The sequence below is a fragment of the Podarcis melisellensis genome, assembly GCF_964234715.1.
Source record: "Podarcis melisellensis genome assembly, chromosome: 1".
Taxonomy (NCBI): domain Eukaryota; kingdom Metazoa; phylum Chordata; class Lepidosauria; order Squamata; family Lacertidae; genus Podarcis; species Podarcis melisellensis.
The window spans coordinates 82,364,355-82,383,095 of record NC_138528.1 but is presented as its reverse complement, the minus strand read 5'-3'; the positions used below and the strand labels follow the sequence as shown (position 1 = coordinate 82,383,095).

The 18,741-nt window shown below is 48.0% G+C and overlaps 1 protein-coding gene across 2 annotated transcripts in view; it reads right to left on the bottom strand.

Moving 5' to 3' along the window:
- GRK2 (G protein-coupled receptor kinase 2) overlaps positions 1 to 18,741 on the bottom strand; it is a 38,010-nt gene extending 19,269 nt beyond the window's left edge. The window contains exons 1-7 of one of the 2 annotated variants that reach the window (XM_081922716.1): positions 18,239 to 18,741; positions 9,041 to 9,117; positions 5,024 to 5,097; positions 3,892 to 3,993; positions 1,345 to 1,419; positions 909 to 970; positions 282 to 333 (exon numbers count right to left, since the gene is read on the bottom strand). In XM_081922716.1, the coding sequence (XP_081778842.1) occupies positions 282 to 333; positions 909 to 970; positions 1,345 to 1,419; positions 3,892 to 3,993; positions 5,024 to 5,097; positions 9,041 to 9,117; positions 18,239 to 18,351 (555 nt within the window). In that variant the 5' untranslated portion in view covers positions 18,352 to 18,741. The remainder of the gene's footprint in view (positions 1 to 281; positions 334 to 908; positions 971 to 1,344; positions 1,420 to 3,891; positions 3,994 to 5,023; positions 5,098 to 9,040; positions 9,118 to 18,238) is intronic. The other variant, XM_081922717.1, reaches the window with a different exon arrangement.

Sequence of the window (18,741 nt, the reverse complement as noted above, 5' to 3'; positions counted from 1 at the left end):
CAAGAAACCCTCAAATTCTCCCATCTCATTTACCCAGTGAAGACAATCACAATCCTGGTTTTCCCTGAAGCTACTAAATCGGTGAACTTCCTGAGGCAGGGATTAGTCCCCCACACACCACCAACCTCCCACCAACTACACGACCAGCAGCTTTGCAAATCCTATACACTTTGCCATTCTGCAACAATGCGGCTGCAGGCAGGTCCATGCTTAGTGTCTTTTGACAGCTCTTTTTTTATCGCCGCAACTCTCAGGAATGCCCTCCCTCCTCAGGCACTCACATGGATGTTGAGCTCCACATTCTTCCACTGGGAGAAGCGTGTGAACTTGTCACTAAAACAGAACAGACGGGAGAAGAAATGAGAGAAAGAACACACAGGCCCTGGAACACAAACCCTGGGTATCACCACTTCCAAAGGATCCGTCCTCAAATCCCCATGCCAGAACTCTTCCAAGTCCAGTAACACCTCCCGCCCCCTTAACAGAGACTCCTATACCCCAGTATTATGGGAAGAAAGCAGTGGGTATAGGGAGGGGAAAGGGAAAATACAGGGAACATTCACATACATATAGCTTCCATCCTGCCTTCAAGACAACCCTACGCAGGCTTAACTCAGACGTGAGCCTTCTTTCCATCTACGGAACTCACTCCTGCTTCACTTGATTCTAGGCATTTTTGCTCAGAAGGACGTTCCATGGTGCTCAAAGGGGCTTACTTCCAAGAAAATCTGTAAACTTCAAAGGCACTGTCTCATCTTCTTTCAAGCTTTGCCATGCACAAGGGGGAAGGGGAATGGAATGGAGTACGCTGGAAAAGGTGTGGCTGGCACCTTAAACAGGAGCACACCACGCTGCAACATGGTGCTGCAGGTTCTGCGTGTGGACAGCCTATAGTCCTCAGCACTCACCTCTCAATGAACCTCTGGAAGATAGTCCCACGCAGACACTCGCAGATCTCCTCAATGTATGGCTGGCAGAAGAGTGGGCAGAGAGGAATGAATGCCAAAAACCTATCCATTAAAGCTTTCCACCCACTGGTCCCCGTTCTCATCTGCATGGCCCCTGCGGGACTCAGTGACGTGGAAATCCCCATGAGATCCTTCAACAGCAAGTGCTGTAAGGAAATGGAGCCTGCATTTCTTTGGGTTTGGCAATGTTATAGGAAAAGAGGTTCCCCCCCCTGCTGTGGGGACACTTGTACAGGCTAGGAAGAAATTGGTTGCAATGGGCCACAGTTCATGCTACATCAGCCCCTGTCTACCGATGCAAGTGCATCCAGTCTTGGGGTAAATGAGATTCGAGATTGGGTGAGCCCAAGGGTCTAGTCGATGGGGAGGGATTTACCTGGAACAGGTCAGGCGGCACTTGCTTCTTGCTGAGGCGGCTCTGCACATATTCTGTGGCAGTCTTGGAGAAGGGCTGTGAGAGGACACAAGAAAAAAGGAAATGAGTCTGGATGCATCACTGTCCAAAGAGACATTCCATCAAGATATAGTGCCTGCCCGGGGCACAAAGCTTGGGTTGACTTCCAGCTCGATGCTGAGATCACCGAAGAAGCCCGGTGACAAGGAAATCAACAGGACTGGGGCACAAAGCTTGGGAAAGGCTTACAAGCTTGTTCAGGAATAGGGCTGGCAAATCTTGGACATGTTAAAGAGAGGCACTGGCTGCATTCACACAGCAGTTTACAGTGGTACCTTGGTTTAAGAACAGCTTAGTTTATGAACGACTTGGGTTAAGACTGCTGCAAACCTGGAAGTAGGTGTTTTGGTTTGTGAACTTTGCCTTGGAATAAGAACATGTTTCGCTTCCTGTTGAGTGTGCTTCGTTTGTAAATTGAGTCCCCCGCTGCTATGGGAAAGCACGCCTTGGTTTAAGAACGCTTTGGTTTAAGAACGGACTTCTGAACAGATTAAGTTTGTAAACCAAGGTACCACTGTATTCTATCTTCCCAGCATTTCCCTAACTAGCTGCTTCAAGAAATATAGTGGAATATGGCACCCATTTCCATGTTACTTGCTCAGTTATGTCACATGAAGGCAGAAATATAATGCAGAAATAAAACAGTTATGGAAACGTCAGGAAAACAGAATAAAATATCTCCTTTGTCCGATGCACAAGCCTGTTGCTCTTGGGTTGGCAAACACTTTTTCACCTATCAGGTTTTTTTAAAAATGTTTTTTTTTCATGTTTTAACAACAACAAGCAATTCAAACTACCAGTAAATACACAGAGCAAAGGTTCCCAAACTGCGGTCTGTAGACCACCATGGTCAGCAAGCTTTGAACAGGTAGTCCAAAGAATGGCGGGCGTGGCAGCTGTGAAAGGCGGGCTCAGCAGCTGCTCCATCCTTCTGAGGAACTGGTGGTCCAACCAAAAGGTGAGTGGGAAGGAGCATAAGTGAAGGGAGGAGAAGGCACTTGAAAGGAGTAGAGAGGATTAGCAGCATGAAAGACAAGAGTGAGAGGAAGAGGAAGCAGCCAAAAATGAGAAGAAGACAGTCAAAACGTGGGAATGAAGGTGAGCAGGAAAATCCTGACGTGAGAGGGGGAGGAGGGCAATTGAAACAGGGCAGCCGGAACCCCTGTCTGTACGCTGCCACAGCACTCAGCTGTGGATTTTTTTATTGTGTCAGATAAATTCATTAATAACCTGTTGCCATTCTTTCACATCTTTATCTGATCATGTTAATGGAATGTTAGAGCAAAATAGAAAGCAAGAAATAAAAGCGGCAATAAAAGTGCAATTAAAAAAATCATACAGCATCTAGCACAAGGCATGACAGTTGCTACAATTGACCAAAAAAAGTGCTGCACTAGGACTCTCAGCAATTTTGAAGCCGTCTGTGGGAACCACTGACACGGTACAATTATGACTGTCGGCCATTCAGAATAAAATTTTTCCATTTGTACGTTTTGTTAACTTTCTTGGTTTCCGAGCATCACTTAATGAAGGACATTTCCGTTCTCATTTTGAATCACTCCTCTTCGCACTTTGACTTGTGGCACTGGCGGCATCAGTGTTTGCCTGCTCTTCGCACAACTTGAAAAGTGTCAGGTTACCTCAAGAACTGTCAACAGTTGGCCCAGCACTTTACACCAGTAAGTGTGACTCTGTGGCTTCTTGGTTTCATCTCTCATCATGTCCCCCTGGGACTTCCTGAAGGCCTCCCTCCTGCTATGCTGCAAGGCTCACATGCACTGCCCCTACCTCCCACTAAACCCATTGTTCCCCAGCAACCTAGAATAATAGAACTATTGAATTGGAAGAGACCCCCAAAGGCCATCTAGTCTACCCACATTTTACCTCTGGCCCTGCCCACCAACTGGCATATGGCCCTTGGAAGGCTACCCACAAGGGAATGTGGCCCTTGGGCTGAAGTGTGATCTCCTTCCCCCCATATAAAACCATGTTTTGAAATTGGCTTGATATTATAGCTTGTTCTGAAGCTATTAACTATGGTCTCCTGGTTCCGATAAAATGGGAAACCACGGTTAATGGTGGAAGAATCCATGGTTTGTTTGCTGCCACTGTAACGGGAGAAGCAAAGGAGCTGGTGCATTGCGCAAGGTGGTGCCTTAAGCGGCTGCCTACAATTCATTAATGGGAAGGTCATCCCAGAACAGGAAAGAGCCATTTCCCATGCATGGTAGAGGAGGTCGTGAAAAGGAGATTAAGAGCTGGGGTGGGTAGTTCTAAGGGAGTTGTATGTGACATTTATTGAGACAGGGAGAGTACACAGCCTGCGAGACAATGGACAATGCTGGGTGTCTGGCTCCTCCCATTCTGAGGAGTATTATCTTTTAAAGGATCTTGATCAATGGGATTGCAAAGCAAACATTCTGCTTCTTGCCAAGGGGTTTTTTCAGACTCTCTCATGTGACCACTCACGTGAGAACAGGACAGCAGTTCCTTCATGATGTATGTGTCAAAGATCTGGCGGCTCTTAACAGCTCGATCCTCTTCGGAGTCCATCTTCTCATACTTTTTGATCTATGAAGAATGGGGCGAGGGGAGAGGTAACAAGGCTCAGCAACCTACCCACCGACTACAGACTCTGTAAGGCCCTTCAGAAGGCATAGACAGACACATGGTCGACGTGGACCATGTTTTGAACCCAAAGAACTCAAATAATGGCTGTGCTTGGAGAGAGCGCTTGCAATCTCTTCTTGCCACCTTAATTATTTTCCACAGGGGCAGGGTGGCAGCTGACAAAATGTGCCATAGACAAAAGCTGAGCTTACTCCTGGGCTGGGGAACCTGTAGCCAGAAGTTGCTGGACTACAACTCTCATCATCTCTGCGCCCATTGGCCATGCTGGCTGAGGCGGATTGGAGATGGAGCCCAACTAAATCTGGAGGGCACCCTGTGGGCGACCTCTGAGATACAGGGAGAGCAGTGCGCTGAAATCTCACAACAAGCATTTTTCTTTTCCTCATTATTATTATTGTTCTCCTTTAAACCTAGTTTTATTTTAAATCATGAGAGGGCAAACGACATAAACCATACACATTAAAGGGATAATACTATAGGAAAGCATAAAGCACAGCAAAACTTTCTGGCTCTTGCCTTCTCTAATAAAATATTTTGCCCATTTTTAAGCTTCTAAGTTCCCCAGATACCCACCGCACCCCATCCCACCCCTGGCAAAATGAAACTACCACACTCTGCCCTGAAGAGGCAACACAGGGATTCCATATATTTGTTTTCCAACCTGAATCGGGAGATGCAGTAGCCTTGCCTTCTGTCACCCCCCTCCCCATGGTCCTTTCCCCCCGACCGCTTCCAGTCATGCTGCCGTGAACAAGAATTCAGATATGCTTTTTGAGAGGAGGGTCAAAAGGCCTGAAGGGGCCTCTGAACAGGTCTTCGAAAAGTCAACTCCTCAGCTCAAGACAAGCTTGGGAACCAATGTCAGAGGGGAGTCTGTGTGCCAGGCCAAGGAAGGAAATTGTGGTTTGACAGAACGGAAGGAAATAGAGCATTTTCTCCCACCACCCTCAACGCACAATCAGGGCCTCACCTCTTCATAGAATTCCACCAGTGGTTTGGCTTCCTCCACCTGATTTAGGCAGAAGTCTCGGAACAGCAGGAAACCTAAGAAAAACACACAACTGTCAGCTGCAACGACCAGGTGTGCCCCTGCTTCCCTTTTTCAAAGCCAGCCAGTTGGTCCCACCTGAATTAGCACCCTTAGAAAGCCAGGGCCCTGCATTCCATCCCTGACTAATCAGCAATGGTGGGAAGAGAAATCCATTGTATATGTATACAGGTTTATTGCTAGGGTAGGGAACCTTTCGCCCTCTGTATATTGTGGGACATAATTTCCCTCAGACTAAGCCATAATGGCCAACGATCGGGAATGATGGGAGCTGTAGTCCAAAAACATTCCCCAAACTTAGTACACTGACTCCAATTATAGAGGTTTCATTTTTCTATCATGGTGGATAGCTAGTCAAAGATCTATGCAAATTTATCTAAGTTGGCTTTTAAAGTCATCTATACCAGTGCCCATTAATACCAAATCCTGTTTTTTATGGACAAGGGCTTTGTGATTTTAACAGCAAACATAAGAGAAAGAAATCAACGAGTTTGAAGCTTTTAACATCATGAATCTTCATACCAAACCAAACAAATCTTCAACTGGTGATTTCTGCCCATTACACCACTGTCAGAGACAAAGAGTCTCTCCTTATACAAAACTAGCAGGTATAGTCATCCAATTTATTTTTTACAGAAAACTTCTAGAAAACAAGCTGGGATTTTGATATTTCTAAGAAGGCACATCTCAATCTTTTCATCTTGCAAAAAAAAAAGAAAGAAAGCATAACCATTTCAGTTTCATAAGCTACATTCAATATCCCTGGGATTTGGAATATGCCCAGTAGGTTTATACAGGAGAAGCTTCTCCCACCATTCCCAGTGCAATCCCATGCATGCCTACTCAGAAGTAAGCCCCACAAAGTTCAGAAGGGTTCACATTCTTAATTTCTGCATGTCAGGCTGCTGTTAAATGCACAGGAGAAGGGTCACTTTTTTAAAAAAAGAAAAGAAAAGTAACTGTTTTGCGCATGCTTGCCTTAAGTCACGTGGTCCCCCTGGGAAAACTAGTCATAACTCATGTCTGAGTTGTATGTTAGAGAAGTCCCCAAACCGAAGGCACTTCCACATAGGAACATGAAGGAGATCTACATGTCACTCATATAATAAGCAATCAAGAAGAGCTTCCCTCTGGATGCATAACTGAAGCTACACGGAACGGTGCCTGTGTGCAAATTCCTTGCAAATTTTATACAGGGTGAAGCGGCCCCTTCAGTAACCTTCAATATATATTCAAAGCAGGCATGAGTCTCATCTGTACCATATATAGCAGGGGGTGGATAACCTGTCTGCCTCTGGGTGTTCTTGACTACAAACTCCATGATCCCTGACCATTAGCCACCCTGGCTGGGGGGCTGATGGGAACTGGGAGAGCAACAAAACCTGCAGAGACGCAGGTTCCCTCAGCTAACTGAAATGGGGCAGTTGGAGGGTGGCAATCCCCACACCTGGAGAAGATTTCTCAAGCATACTGTGCACCAGTTTCCGCCTCAACTCTGCTCCCCCTCCACACACACACACAGTGGAGGGGCACACGGATCAAGATCCATGTCAGCTTGTGGCTAAACGGCTCCTTGGTGCTAAACCTGCTTCCCCAACCTACTTGTGCGCTATCCCCAGGTGAGAGGCAGAGGCAAGAGGCTGTGGGGAAGGCAGAAGGGGAGCCAGGAGCGGAGGGAGAGCCAGGAGGGGTGGGAGCAGAGAGGGGATGAAAGCGGGAGATATTATGAGGAAACCACAAGTGGCTGTGGGTGTGGGAGGAAGCAAGAGTGTTTCCTGTTGGGGCGGGGTGTAGTAACTGAAAAGGAGAAACAGCCTTGCAAGCAGATGCCTCCGGGGCTCAGTATGGACAACAACAGCCCAGCATCACTCAGCAGCCACACAGCCCTTCCTAACCTGTGCTCTCCTCCTAATTTATCCAAATGTACCTCATCAGTGCCTCTAGAGCAGTGGTTCCCAGTTAGGGGTCCGGGGATCCCCAGGGGGTCTGTGGCCCCATCCCTTGCCTCCCCACCTCAACTAATTTTTTTTTTCATTTTTGCATGGTAGTATCACAAATTTTATAGTCTGCTTTTTAAAATTATACCTAAAGTCCTTTGCTTATGAGGGGCTACACCACATTTTGTTCAAAAAATTGCTTTGCAGAGGTAACTACCATAGAGTCATCAAAATTGTCAAAAGTAAGGGGTCCGTGGCTTTTGAAAAACAGGGGGTCCTCCGTAATTAGCTAATTGGGAACCAGTGCTCTAGAGTATTCTGTTTTGTTTTGGTTTTTTTAAAGGAGTAAGTGGCAGGGTGTGGAATTTTATTTTCCTTCTTCCTGGCAGGCTTCTGTGCCTTCAGCAAGATGACAGGCAGAAATTCAGCAGCGAAAGTGTGTTGTTGTCCCCTCTCCCCACCAGCCTGTACATTTCAATCTATGAGGGAGAAAAAGCTACATGAGCTGCATTTTTTACTTCTCACACAGCTGCTAACAGCGCAGGAGCCTTGCCAGAAAAAGCTGACACTCTTATTTTCTAAAAGGCTTCTTGAAGAGCTGCATGGAAGGGGAATTCCATCAGGTCCAGATTCTCTGCTGGAGTAATTACACTTCTTCATTCAGGCACTCAAGAGAGGCATTGTCAAGGGTGGGGGCAGCAGGGCCTGTGAGGGGTGGCCTAGCGATATACTGTGGCCTAGGAAGAAGCCTGAGGGCCAGAAAGATGGGCCTACAGGGCCACATTCAAATGCAAGGTCTGCAGCTCCACCCCCTTCCTGGAGGCAGAACATTCTCACATGTGAGCCAGTCCAGAAGCTTTGAACCCTCTTCTCTTCCAATATCCCTCAAGTGAAGCAATTGTCCTGCAAACAACTAATGGAAGCTGGAACGGGGAACCGTTGCAGGCCGCACAAGAGGAAGCAGAATTTCCTCATCGACCTCAGCAATACCCCCTTCCCCAATTCATTTGTACAGATCTCAGCTCAGCTGCTCACAGATCTCAGCTCAGGCTTGAGAACAAGGCGAGGGTGGGGGGAAGAGACAGTAGATTACAATCTACTGGGAGATCTCTGGGTGACCTGCAGTAGATCCTCAGGGGTTCTGACTCCCAATTCTTGAGCAACTAGCAAGAACAAAATGACCCACCCACCCCCCAAAATCAAAATTAGGCTGCTGAAATGAAGAAAGCTAACTGAGACTGGACATTTGCCCAAAATGGTGCTGGAAACAAATTCCTGGGCTCCAAATGTGCTCAGTAGCACCCTTTGTTTATTAATTCTAACTCTGGGTATCTTACACCTGGCCTGGGTTGGTCAATCTTGGAAATTCTGGTAGAGGAGAAAGTGGATTGACCAAAGTCTGCCCACCCCTGCTCTACAGCACCAGCCTGGGATCCAGAGTTGACCAGACCCAAGGCAGGACAGGGACTTATTAACTTAATTTGGACAAGATAATTTGAGCTGGCACAGCAACTGCCGCCCTTGCAGAGCTATGCACTTTCCAAAAAAAATCCTCATTAATAGATACAGGATCACTGGCTTTCTTTGCATAGGGCCACCCTAGAGAAGGAGAAGACTTGTTAACTCCTGATCTGAATGAAGAAGGCGACTGGCCTTTCCAAGGGCTGGATGGTAAGGACAAATTCAGGGGCCAAGCGTTCCCCAACTCCAGAGAAGGAGCAAGTGACAAAAGAAGTTGCATCTGCAGCACCGGCCCCTGCGGCCAAAGCACAGCAGCACTTTCCAGGCCAGAAGCTGGATTCCTAAGGGGAAGACTGAGTATGCAGCAAGTAGCTTCCATCACAACTCCGCAGATATCCAATCCCACCACAGCCCTTTTAAAAAGGAGGCCCTCCTTCTGCCCCCCTATTTCTTCTCACTGGCGTTGACTCCTGGCTAACCGGAGCACAGGCAAGCTGGTCTTGCCTGAACTCATGACCCCTGCAGAGGCTCTGCTACTCACCAATCTTCTGAGAAAATATCTTGTCAAAGGTCACCTCACCCCGGTCTTCCAAGTATTTCTGCATAACGCTGCGGATACTGCCAAGAGAAAAGGCACGTGAGGGAAGTTAACAAGGGTGAAGCTTCTCAGCTCGGCCTATTCCCTCAAAGCAGGGGGTGGGGAGATTGTGACCTTCCATATGCTGCCGGACTCCAGTTCCCATCATCCTTGACCGCTGGCTACGCTGTCTGGGCCTGATAGGAGTCCAACCACATGTGGAGGGACAAAGGTTTGCCATGCCTGCCCTGAAAACAACAAGGGCAGGATCCAGCTAAGCTGTTGCATGTGCAGAATGAGGTCCACTTGTGCAGCAGACTTCCCCCTCCTCTCTTCCTGCTGTGCCCCCTAAATCTGCTCTAGGAGGAGGAACCAAGAACATGTTTAGAAAGTGGGGGTGTGGTGCGGAGAGGGGGTAAAGTCTTATTATATGAGCAGTTTTGTAGTACCTTAAAGGATAGCAAATGTAGTATTTAAGATGCTACAATACCCTTTGTTGTTTTTGCTGCAACCCCCCCCCCTTATTATCACAGGAAGCCTGCAGATAAAAGACACTTATCTCAAGAGATTTTGGGTCAGTAAGGATCCAGCACTGGATAGCCGACATTTCATTCATGAATTAAGACCAACCAGCTGTTTAAAGGAGACTGTGTTTTTATCTGGGGCTAAGTGGAGCCAGGTACAGGAAGATTACAAAGGCAGCCAGTCATTCTAGCAGGTGAACGAACAGAGGTCTGTTTCTTGTCTTAAAGAAGAGCTGGGGCTCTTAGAATGGCATCTGCATCTGGGCAATTTGGAAGAGAAGCCAATTTAAAAGTCTAAACAGAAAATGAAGGTTCATCAAAAAGCAGGAGGGACAGGAGGACGGTGGTCTGAGTGTGGACGGACAGGCTCCTGGCTAGAGAAGCAGCGGGAATAATACATTGGATCTTGGAAGCATTGTTCTGAATACATTCTGGGTTTTTAGTCGCCGTGTTTGTTTTGTCCTCCTGGGTGGTTAATTTTAAAAAGTGACCAAGAAAGACACACACACACACACACACACAGAGAGAGAGAGAGAGAGAGAGAGAGAGAGAGAGAGAATGCCAGGCAAATAATTAGGAAAGAGCACCTTTTGGGTTGAAAATGAACCTGAAATTCCAAGGTCCCAAAGTACAATGACTAATCTCAAAGATGAGTTGGCAAGACCCGGTAGCTGGCAGCCTGGAAAATGCTATAGACGGTCTGGCCATGAGACAGGGGTTCATGCTGGGTTAATGTATTACAAAGAACTGGAACTCTCTTTTGGAGTCGTGTGCCATTTTTCAGAGCTGGGCTATGACCTGGCTTCTCCTGTGGATATTTAGCTGGTTAAGCAGCACACATAGCCCTTCTATGGAGAAAATTTTAATTGACTCAGCGTAAGCAGCTAAGAGGAAGCTCCTGAGCAAGAGGGCCATTGCAGGGTAAGGGCAACAGTCTCCCTCTAGCCCAGCATTCTGTTGTCACAGTGGCCAGCCACATGGCAGTAGGAACACCTCAAGAAGGTCCTGGGCACAAGAGCATTCTTTCCACGTGGGATTCCAAGCACATTGCCTCTGACAATGGAGGCAGAAATCCTAATCCTAAATGCATTTATTTGGAAATGCCACCGAATCACTCTCAACCATTTTTTCCTGACCATGTTCACCTGGAAGGAAGAAGCCCCATTGACTTCAAGGGGGTTTGCTCCCCAGAAAGCATGCTTCAATTTGCAGCACGGGTACCTTTCGAGATGGAAGCTTGTGTAAGAAGTACTTGTCAGATGATGGAAGACGCAGATTACCGTATCACTTGACAAGTGTACTGAGTCAGCATTCCCAACACCCACAATCCACATACTGACTGTACGGATCCTCATTGCAGGTTGGAATGAATGAGAAGCAGTGCAGGTGGCACAATAATGGTGAAAATGCTGTGACTGTGGCACCAACATTCTGTGATAGTTTGCACCACTTGCATGAGATACTTGGTAAGTCAGTCAGGACCAATTAATGCAGTGTTTCTCAAACTTGGGTCCTCAGCTGCTGTTGGACTACAACTTCCATCATCCCTAGCTAGCAGGACCAGTGGTCAGGGATGATGGGAGCTGTAGTCCAATAATGGCTGAGGTCCCAAGTCTGTCAGTCAATTGGTAAAGCTTTCCTTAGACTAGCATTCCTCAACCTGCTGCCCTCCTGGTGATGCTGGACTTGCAAACTCCCATCATCCTCAACCAGCATGGCCAAGGGACAGAGATGATGGGAGTTTGGACCCCAGGGCCTGAAGGGTCACAGGTCCCCCACCCCTTTCTTATGAAAAAGTAACTTTGGGAAGAAGAGAAGGTTTAGAGAACTGGAATCACTGCTTAACCCTTTTCCTGCCCACCGTTTTTCCACAGAAACCCAACCCCACCACCCCCACTTTGCTACGGAAAGAATTATGCAGCCCTTCCACTTTGTATAGGCTGGGGAAGGCTATCTTGGACTATTCCATTTCAGGTTGCAGGTGAGAGGGTGGGGGTGGGTGACATTTTGAATGCTCCCGGATGGGAATGAAAAACTCCTCAGAGAAAACCGAGCCCAATAAGACTGCATCCTTTCGCCCTGACATGCACACTGCTTTTCTAGTTTTACATGTGGAACATTTTTCAGACACTCAACTCACTCCTGGCCCGCCTGGAAGTGTTACCGTCTGCAGTGGGGGGGGGGAGAGGGAACAGGGAGGGGGGGTGACATTGCTCGAGTGTGCTGACTAAATAAACAGCCCTTCATCTGGGTACCTTTTAAATATCTGAATGGAGGACAAAGAGATCGGGATGCTTAGCCTAGAGAGGCCACGGCATCCTCCCTGAATGGCAATGGAAAGGTGCCCAATGTGGTCTGCAGCAGGAACAACCATACAGTAGTTGCTGCTGTTGCAGTCCATGGATTAAATGGGGTGGTGGGCTGGCTCTGAATGGGGCTTCTGGGAATTAGTAGTATTATAGGAGCTATGGGAGCTTAATGTAAGGGGTGCCTCTGAAGGGGAGAGTGTGATCGGGCTGAAGAGACACTTTCCCATTGTGGAGGGCAGATTTTTTCCCCTTGGATTCTGCAAATTAAATATCAGGGCACTGAAAAACAGGACCTACTTCAACCATTTAGACTGAATGTGTCTTTCCCCCGCCCCCCAGAAACTCCTGCTCCTGAAACTAGTGAGCCATGGGGGATGGGGGATGGGGGATGGGGGAGAGATCCCCATGCCTAAGACAGACACGTCTTGGAAGGATGATTGATGGCTGTGTTTTCTGGTGCCTGCTGCTGTTATGGGCCTGGGATAATGTGTCTCAAGCATCTCCATAACAACCATCTCCAGGGGGCAGGTCCAGTTGAATGATAGCATTAATATCATTACATAAAATGCCTTGTGCAGAAAAGGAATTCACACTCATTATCTGGTTATTCTCACAGTGTCCTGGTAAGGTAGGCAAGTCATTCCTTTTATAGCAGCAGCTAAGCGGAGACTTGAACTTGGGACTCATAGCATCAAACCAAGTAGCCCAACATCATCCCCTCTGGAAATTGCCTGATTCCAACTCCCACCAGCCCCAGCCAGCATGGCCACACATGCTGGGACTTGTAGCCCTATCACAATCTGGAGGGCACTAGGTTGACTACCTTTGCTCCATGGAAAAGCAGCACATCTATATAGGCCAGGCTTCTAAAAAGCAACTAGCATGGTCACTTGTGGCAAACAAGCATCTGTTCTAGGCAACCAGGAAAGGACGGTTAAAAAAAAAAAGGTTTAAGCCACAAGCCTGTATGTGCATTTCAGTCTGCAGAGGGGGTGGGGGAACAATCCTGAGCTTGTAAATTTTGTGTTGTTTACAAGACCAATTCCAAAAATTCAGTCACTGAAGTTAACCTCGGTCAGATAAGGTCTGAGAGAACTGGTCCTAGTGCCCTCTTTTTCCTGCCTCAGTTTTCCCCCTTAGGAAAAAAAGAGAGCATTAGTTAACAACCGGGAAGGCCTATGGAGAATGTCAGCTCCCTCGAGTTCCTCTTGCACAGAGACTTAATGAGAGGCAGTTAGTACTATAAATAATCAGCCAGCTGTTGACAATGCTCTTGTTCGCTTAAAGGCCATTGGGGAGGAAGTGGGAAGTTGCCTGCTAGTATCCCTGGGCATCTGAGCTGGTTTATTATTTTTTTTTTCTGTATGCTCTTGTAGATTGTCAGGCTAGAGCGAGCCTGACTTCAGGGAACACTGACTGGCTTCATATCCAAGCGCAGAAAAAGGAAATGAATGCACAGAAAAAAATAGTTTGGTTCCCTTAACAGGAAAAACAACACTGTCGTGCAGCAACCAGCAAAGGAGACACTTCCTCCCCACCCCCCTTTTTAATCCCCTGCCCTTTTACCAAAGCTGAATTCTCCCCTCTCACAAATGTCACAACCACCTTGGCTCCGACACATTCCTAGTTCCGCTATAAAACCTGCACAAAAAGGCAGAGCGTGTAGAGGGTGCCGTGGCGGGTCAGCAGGACGCAGGTCACCCTGATTCTCCTATGTGCTGCAGTTTCTTACTTTGCAGCAGACCCAAATAGCCTATTGCAACCAAAGGTGACGTCATTTCCTGGCAGACAAACCAGAGAGACAGCTCTTCTTTGAAGCTGGGCCTTGACTTTGGCAGGAGGAGGGACATGAGAGGCTGCACCGGCAAGGAGGTTGCTCGGGCAGGAAGTTTAGTGTGTTGAAGCCTATCGGAGAAAACCGATGGGAGTGATTTAAAGTCAGGGTGCTCCATAATAGGGGTTGTGGGAGGCCTCCTATCCCTGTCCCACAATTCTGCTCTGCACGATATGGAAGAGGAATGGGAGGACCTGTGGTCCTCCAGATGTGGATGGCGTACAACTGTCAACACCCCAGGCCACTGGCCATGCCGGCTAGGGCCAATGGGAGTCCAACGATGTGTGGAGAGTGACAGATTAGCGACCCCTGAGCAACCTCAGCTCAACTCTCCACTTTGGCATGAAGTTCGAAGAGTGGCGGTGGTTAGTCAAACACACACACAACCTAAACCACCCCGCATACAATGTGTGTGCCCCTCAGCTCCTTTGGAGAGAAGTATGGCGCAATGTACCGTAATAAACAAAACCTTAGACATCTTATTCCCCCAAGATCTTGAATGGGCAGCAGTTCCGAGTTTCATTACCTCCACTCCCTCTTGGAATGTCTGTGTAGAATCTATAAAAGACATTCCAGGAGGGAGCAGACAGAGTCTTCCAGATCTTCAGGATCCTGTCTCCAGGACCCTGCCACAGTGAGCTTGGTTGGTGGGAAGCAGAGACTCAAATCTCATCGGATAGCTCTCTGGGCAAGTCGCTGTATCCCAAATTTAATCTACCTTCAAAGGGTGGCTGTGAAGATAAAATGCTGCCTCTGAACTACGTACAGGATAGGTAAGACACAAATTGCTGGACTTCAGGCATGTGACTCAGACTTTCTTATTTCAGCAAGCATTTTAAGGTAGGGTTTGCATTTATGTTTGTTTTTATGGTGATTTTTTTTTTTACTGTTTTATTCTCTGTATGCTTTATTTTTATGTATGCCTTCTAGAAATGCTAATGATGAAGTGGCATATAAATGCCATACATTAATGTAACAGATGTAACAGAATGTTCCTGCTTTTGCAGTAATGAACGAGGATGCAGCCCCTTCAGCAACTTTCAGGGGTGCTGTTCCAGATGTGGTGGGGTGGCAAAACCTAGGTTTGCACTTGGCCTGCATCTCCTGCCCTTTTCTTCCTTTTAAAAAACTCACCCCCCCCCCTTCTTACTGACTTGCTGTGCACACTGCAAAATGCAATGCTGATAAGCATCAGAAACCCACCATCTTAAATACATATAAGCTAGCCAATGCAAATGGCTATGGAAATTTGGGGCATGGGTTTGTGCCTCAAGTTCTTTAAGTACCCAACAGCACCCTTGGCAATTTTGCTGATGTCCCTCTCTTTACAACAGGGATGGGGGGTGGTGTGCTCCTCCAGATGTTGCTGGACTACAACTCCCAGAGCATTGACTGTGCCAGCTGGAATTGATGGGATTTGGAGTACATCGACATCTGGGGGGCACTAGATTCCTCACCACTGCTCTAGAATCTCCATCCTTCTATTGTTCCAATCCTGGACAACTTCCTGAGGATGTATCTGCATTTTTGTCCCAATTCCAATAGATAGCCCATGAAAAAAACTGGAGGCACCACCTAGGCTCCAAGGGTGTGATTTGTATGTCCCTTATGTTTCAAGACAGACACACACACGGAAGCTGTTAGGTCAACCACCAGCAAAGCAACAATGATGAAAGATAACGTATGCTAGGGCCACACTGCTTGCGGTTTCTGTTAAGTCTCACCTTCCTATGGAGCGTCTGAGAGTGAATGCTCTGTCTCTGAGAAGCAAGGTAATGTGATTTGTGAACAGGACTATGTATGCTGTGCCAAGACGATATCATGCAAGGCAAGTAAATAAATTATACTTGGGCACCCAAATCTTGCTTTTCATTAAAAAAAAAAGCAAGTTTCTTGTCTTTTTGATCTACAACAGTATATGTGTGCAAGGCCAGAGGGAGGATGAGTCAAATTTCTAGTGGTCAAGAGGTGGGGATTCTGTGCCCTGCACTGCTTCCCTGCACTGCCTCCCATGACTGCTAGGAACAGAGCAAATTATGCAAAAAATAAATATGCAAATATATTGACTTGCATATTTTAATGTAAAACACACACTCTGCTCATCACCCAAACCCAGTTTCCGCCTCCACGTGATTTCTATTGGGCTGTACCAAAAGATCTACATGTTATTACACATTCAGATTAGGGGAACTAAGAATTTCTTCAGCTTCTGCCTGAATTAACCTGTTCTGGAATTACCCTGTTCTCTTCCTGCTCCAAATCAGCTTCCCGGGCAAAATTTATGGGGCCACACTTTAGAAGTTCCCCAGCAAGGTTCCCACAGTGAGATGTGCAGAAGAGATGTATCTGATCCTTCCTAGCTAATGGGAAGAAGAAGTCTCCAATGCATGTTTTCAGCAGATGTCTTGAATCCAAACAAATGAAATTCTGTACATATCCTTGACACTCCTCCCCATGCTTTCCTTACCATTCCAGCTATCTTATTTCTGCCTATCAGTAAGCTATCAATAAGACCCCTGTGCTGTGATCACAGCAAGACCTCCATGTACGCCTCTTAATCCTTAGTCTTCTTCTAGGGCATAGTCTTGCTTCCCTAATTGGTAATCTGACCCCTTAGCTCTCCCCAGCTCTTTAACAGATAAAATGCTCAATTTCCTAAAAGCCAAATTTCACAAGTACCTCCTATGTGTAGATATATTGTCAATATTGCCTTTCACTCCCCTACTCCCTCTCCTGCCCCCCAAATAGATGGCTATTGAGCTGGGAGAATTGAAGGCCTCCCTGGTGTACTTTGAGGAAGAGGAAAGGAGGAGAAGGCAGCAGCAGTTACACTGTCATCACAAGTGGTGCAGAAAGAGATGAGGGAGGGGCAGAAGGGCAAACGATGGCTTAAATTCTGCCACCCCAAGACAGTTCTCTTAAACTGGACTCAGGGATGTGACTCGGGCAGGCAGGGGGGTTGCCAGTGAGCAACTATTAGCTGAGATGTGATGCAAGTGAAGGGGCTGCTCTCTGGACCGTCACTATGCATCCCAAAATTATTTCCTCCAAAGGCTATGGAACTTCACCCAAAGTTCCCATGTGGGCACATCCATACCAAAACCAGCAACCGTGTGTGGGGGAAAAGAGCACAGAGGCTGCTGGGGCTTTCAGGCATCGCCATGGTAACACATCTGCATCATCCTCTGAAAGGGCCGCTTGCCATTTCTTGCGGAAAGGGGCCCTTTGGAGCTTTCTCAGAGACCCTCCATCCTGCCTTCAGTGGCAGGGGAGCAGTTCTGCTTGAAGAGACTTCTCCTACAATGGGGACAACCCAAGGTTATTGGCTAGAACAGGGAAGGGTAGGGTAAGCCAGATGTCACATGGGAGGTGGAAGGGAAGAAAGGAGAGCGAGGAAGGCCTCCATTTGCCCATGTGCTGAAGGTGCAGGATGCTTGTCAGGCCCCACCCTGTTGCCCTTGGTAACTGCTGCCAGGAAGCAGAGTTAAGGGTTGGTTGGCCGAAACCAAAGCACCTTTGACCCACCTGGATGACCAGTCAGATTTTTTGACTTAATGCTCCCACTTGCGTCTCCCAGCAAGAAAATGCCCTTACATGAAGCAGAGCCCCTGCCCAACACATTTCCCCTTATCTGCACGGTGGTGACCTTGCACTGCATTTGCGCACGCTTGCAACGTTGTTTGTGCAGCCCCAGTTCCTGCTTCAACTCAGGGCAGCTGCAAGGTGGGCAAAGGCCTGGTCGCTATCTAACAGCACATTACCAAGGCACAGCGCTGGATTGCACAGGTCTGTACAGACAGATTTTCAAAAACAAAAACCACCCACCCAAAACAGAAGACAGTGGTTAGGGCATCTTGAGGCCGACTCGACTCCAGGCACTGCCAGAGCCAAGCTGTATGCTCCTCCTAACACTCAGCAACACAGCTGCTGGACTGCTCAGAAAAAAGCACTATATAGGCATATATACAGCCTGATTTACTAGCCTGCTTTTCTGCTGTGGTTAACACAACTGCATATTACACATACACAGAGAGAATCACTATGTGTGTTTGTGTTGGGGTGGGTGGAATTGTGACGTGTGAGTAGGGAAAAACACAGAAGGAGGGGGTTTGCTACTGCAAGAGGTACTGGGGGAATGATCTCCAAGGATCTGAGCAGCCAAATGAAGAATCAGGAAGCAGAGACAGGACACCCTGACAATCCATCATCATGCCCACACTATATCAACACAACCACGTACACGGAAAGACGCCGCTTTAGCGAGCCCTCTTTCCACCCCGCTACATGGACGGGGTAGATCACGGTCCCTGCTGCTTGGGCCAAGGGCAAGTCGGCTCAGTGCATTTCAGAAGAGCGAAGCTCAGTCATATACAGACCCATTCATGCGCTCGCTCGCGTACACAAACACCCAGCGCCCATCCTAAGCCCGGCGCGCCTCGCGCGGGGCCCCGGCGCCGCACCTGCCCCCTCCGCCTGCCCCCCTTGCCGGGCTCACCTCGGCTCAGGTAGCACGATCTTCTTGCTGGCCCGGGCTGCCGGAGTGGATTTACTTTTCTCCATAGCCATCAAGTAGCTCACATCGGCGAGCACAGCCTCCAAGTCGGCCATCTTGCCAGGAAATATTTCTTCTGCTTTCCTTTTTCACAATCAATTCTCTTATTATTCCAGCGGCCTCTGCGGCTCCCTCGCCGCCGCCGCCTCCTCCCGGTCGGGGTGTGTGTGTGTGTGTGTGTGCGTGTGTGTGGCCGCCTGTGCTAGGGGGAGGGGAGGGAGAGCGAGGGGGGGAGGCGAAGAGAGGGGATCTGGCCCCCCAACCCCTCTTACAAACAGACCCACATGATGCCCGTGCAGAGAAGTGGCGGCCCTTCCTTAGTTCCTGGGCTGCGGCTTGGCCCCGCTGCCCTCCGCTCCTGGCTTGCCTTCCTCCTCCAGGGCTGGCGGGCTCTCTCGGTGTGTGTCCTGAGTGAGTGTGTGTGTCTTGTGTGCGTCTTGTGTGTG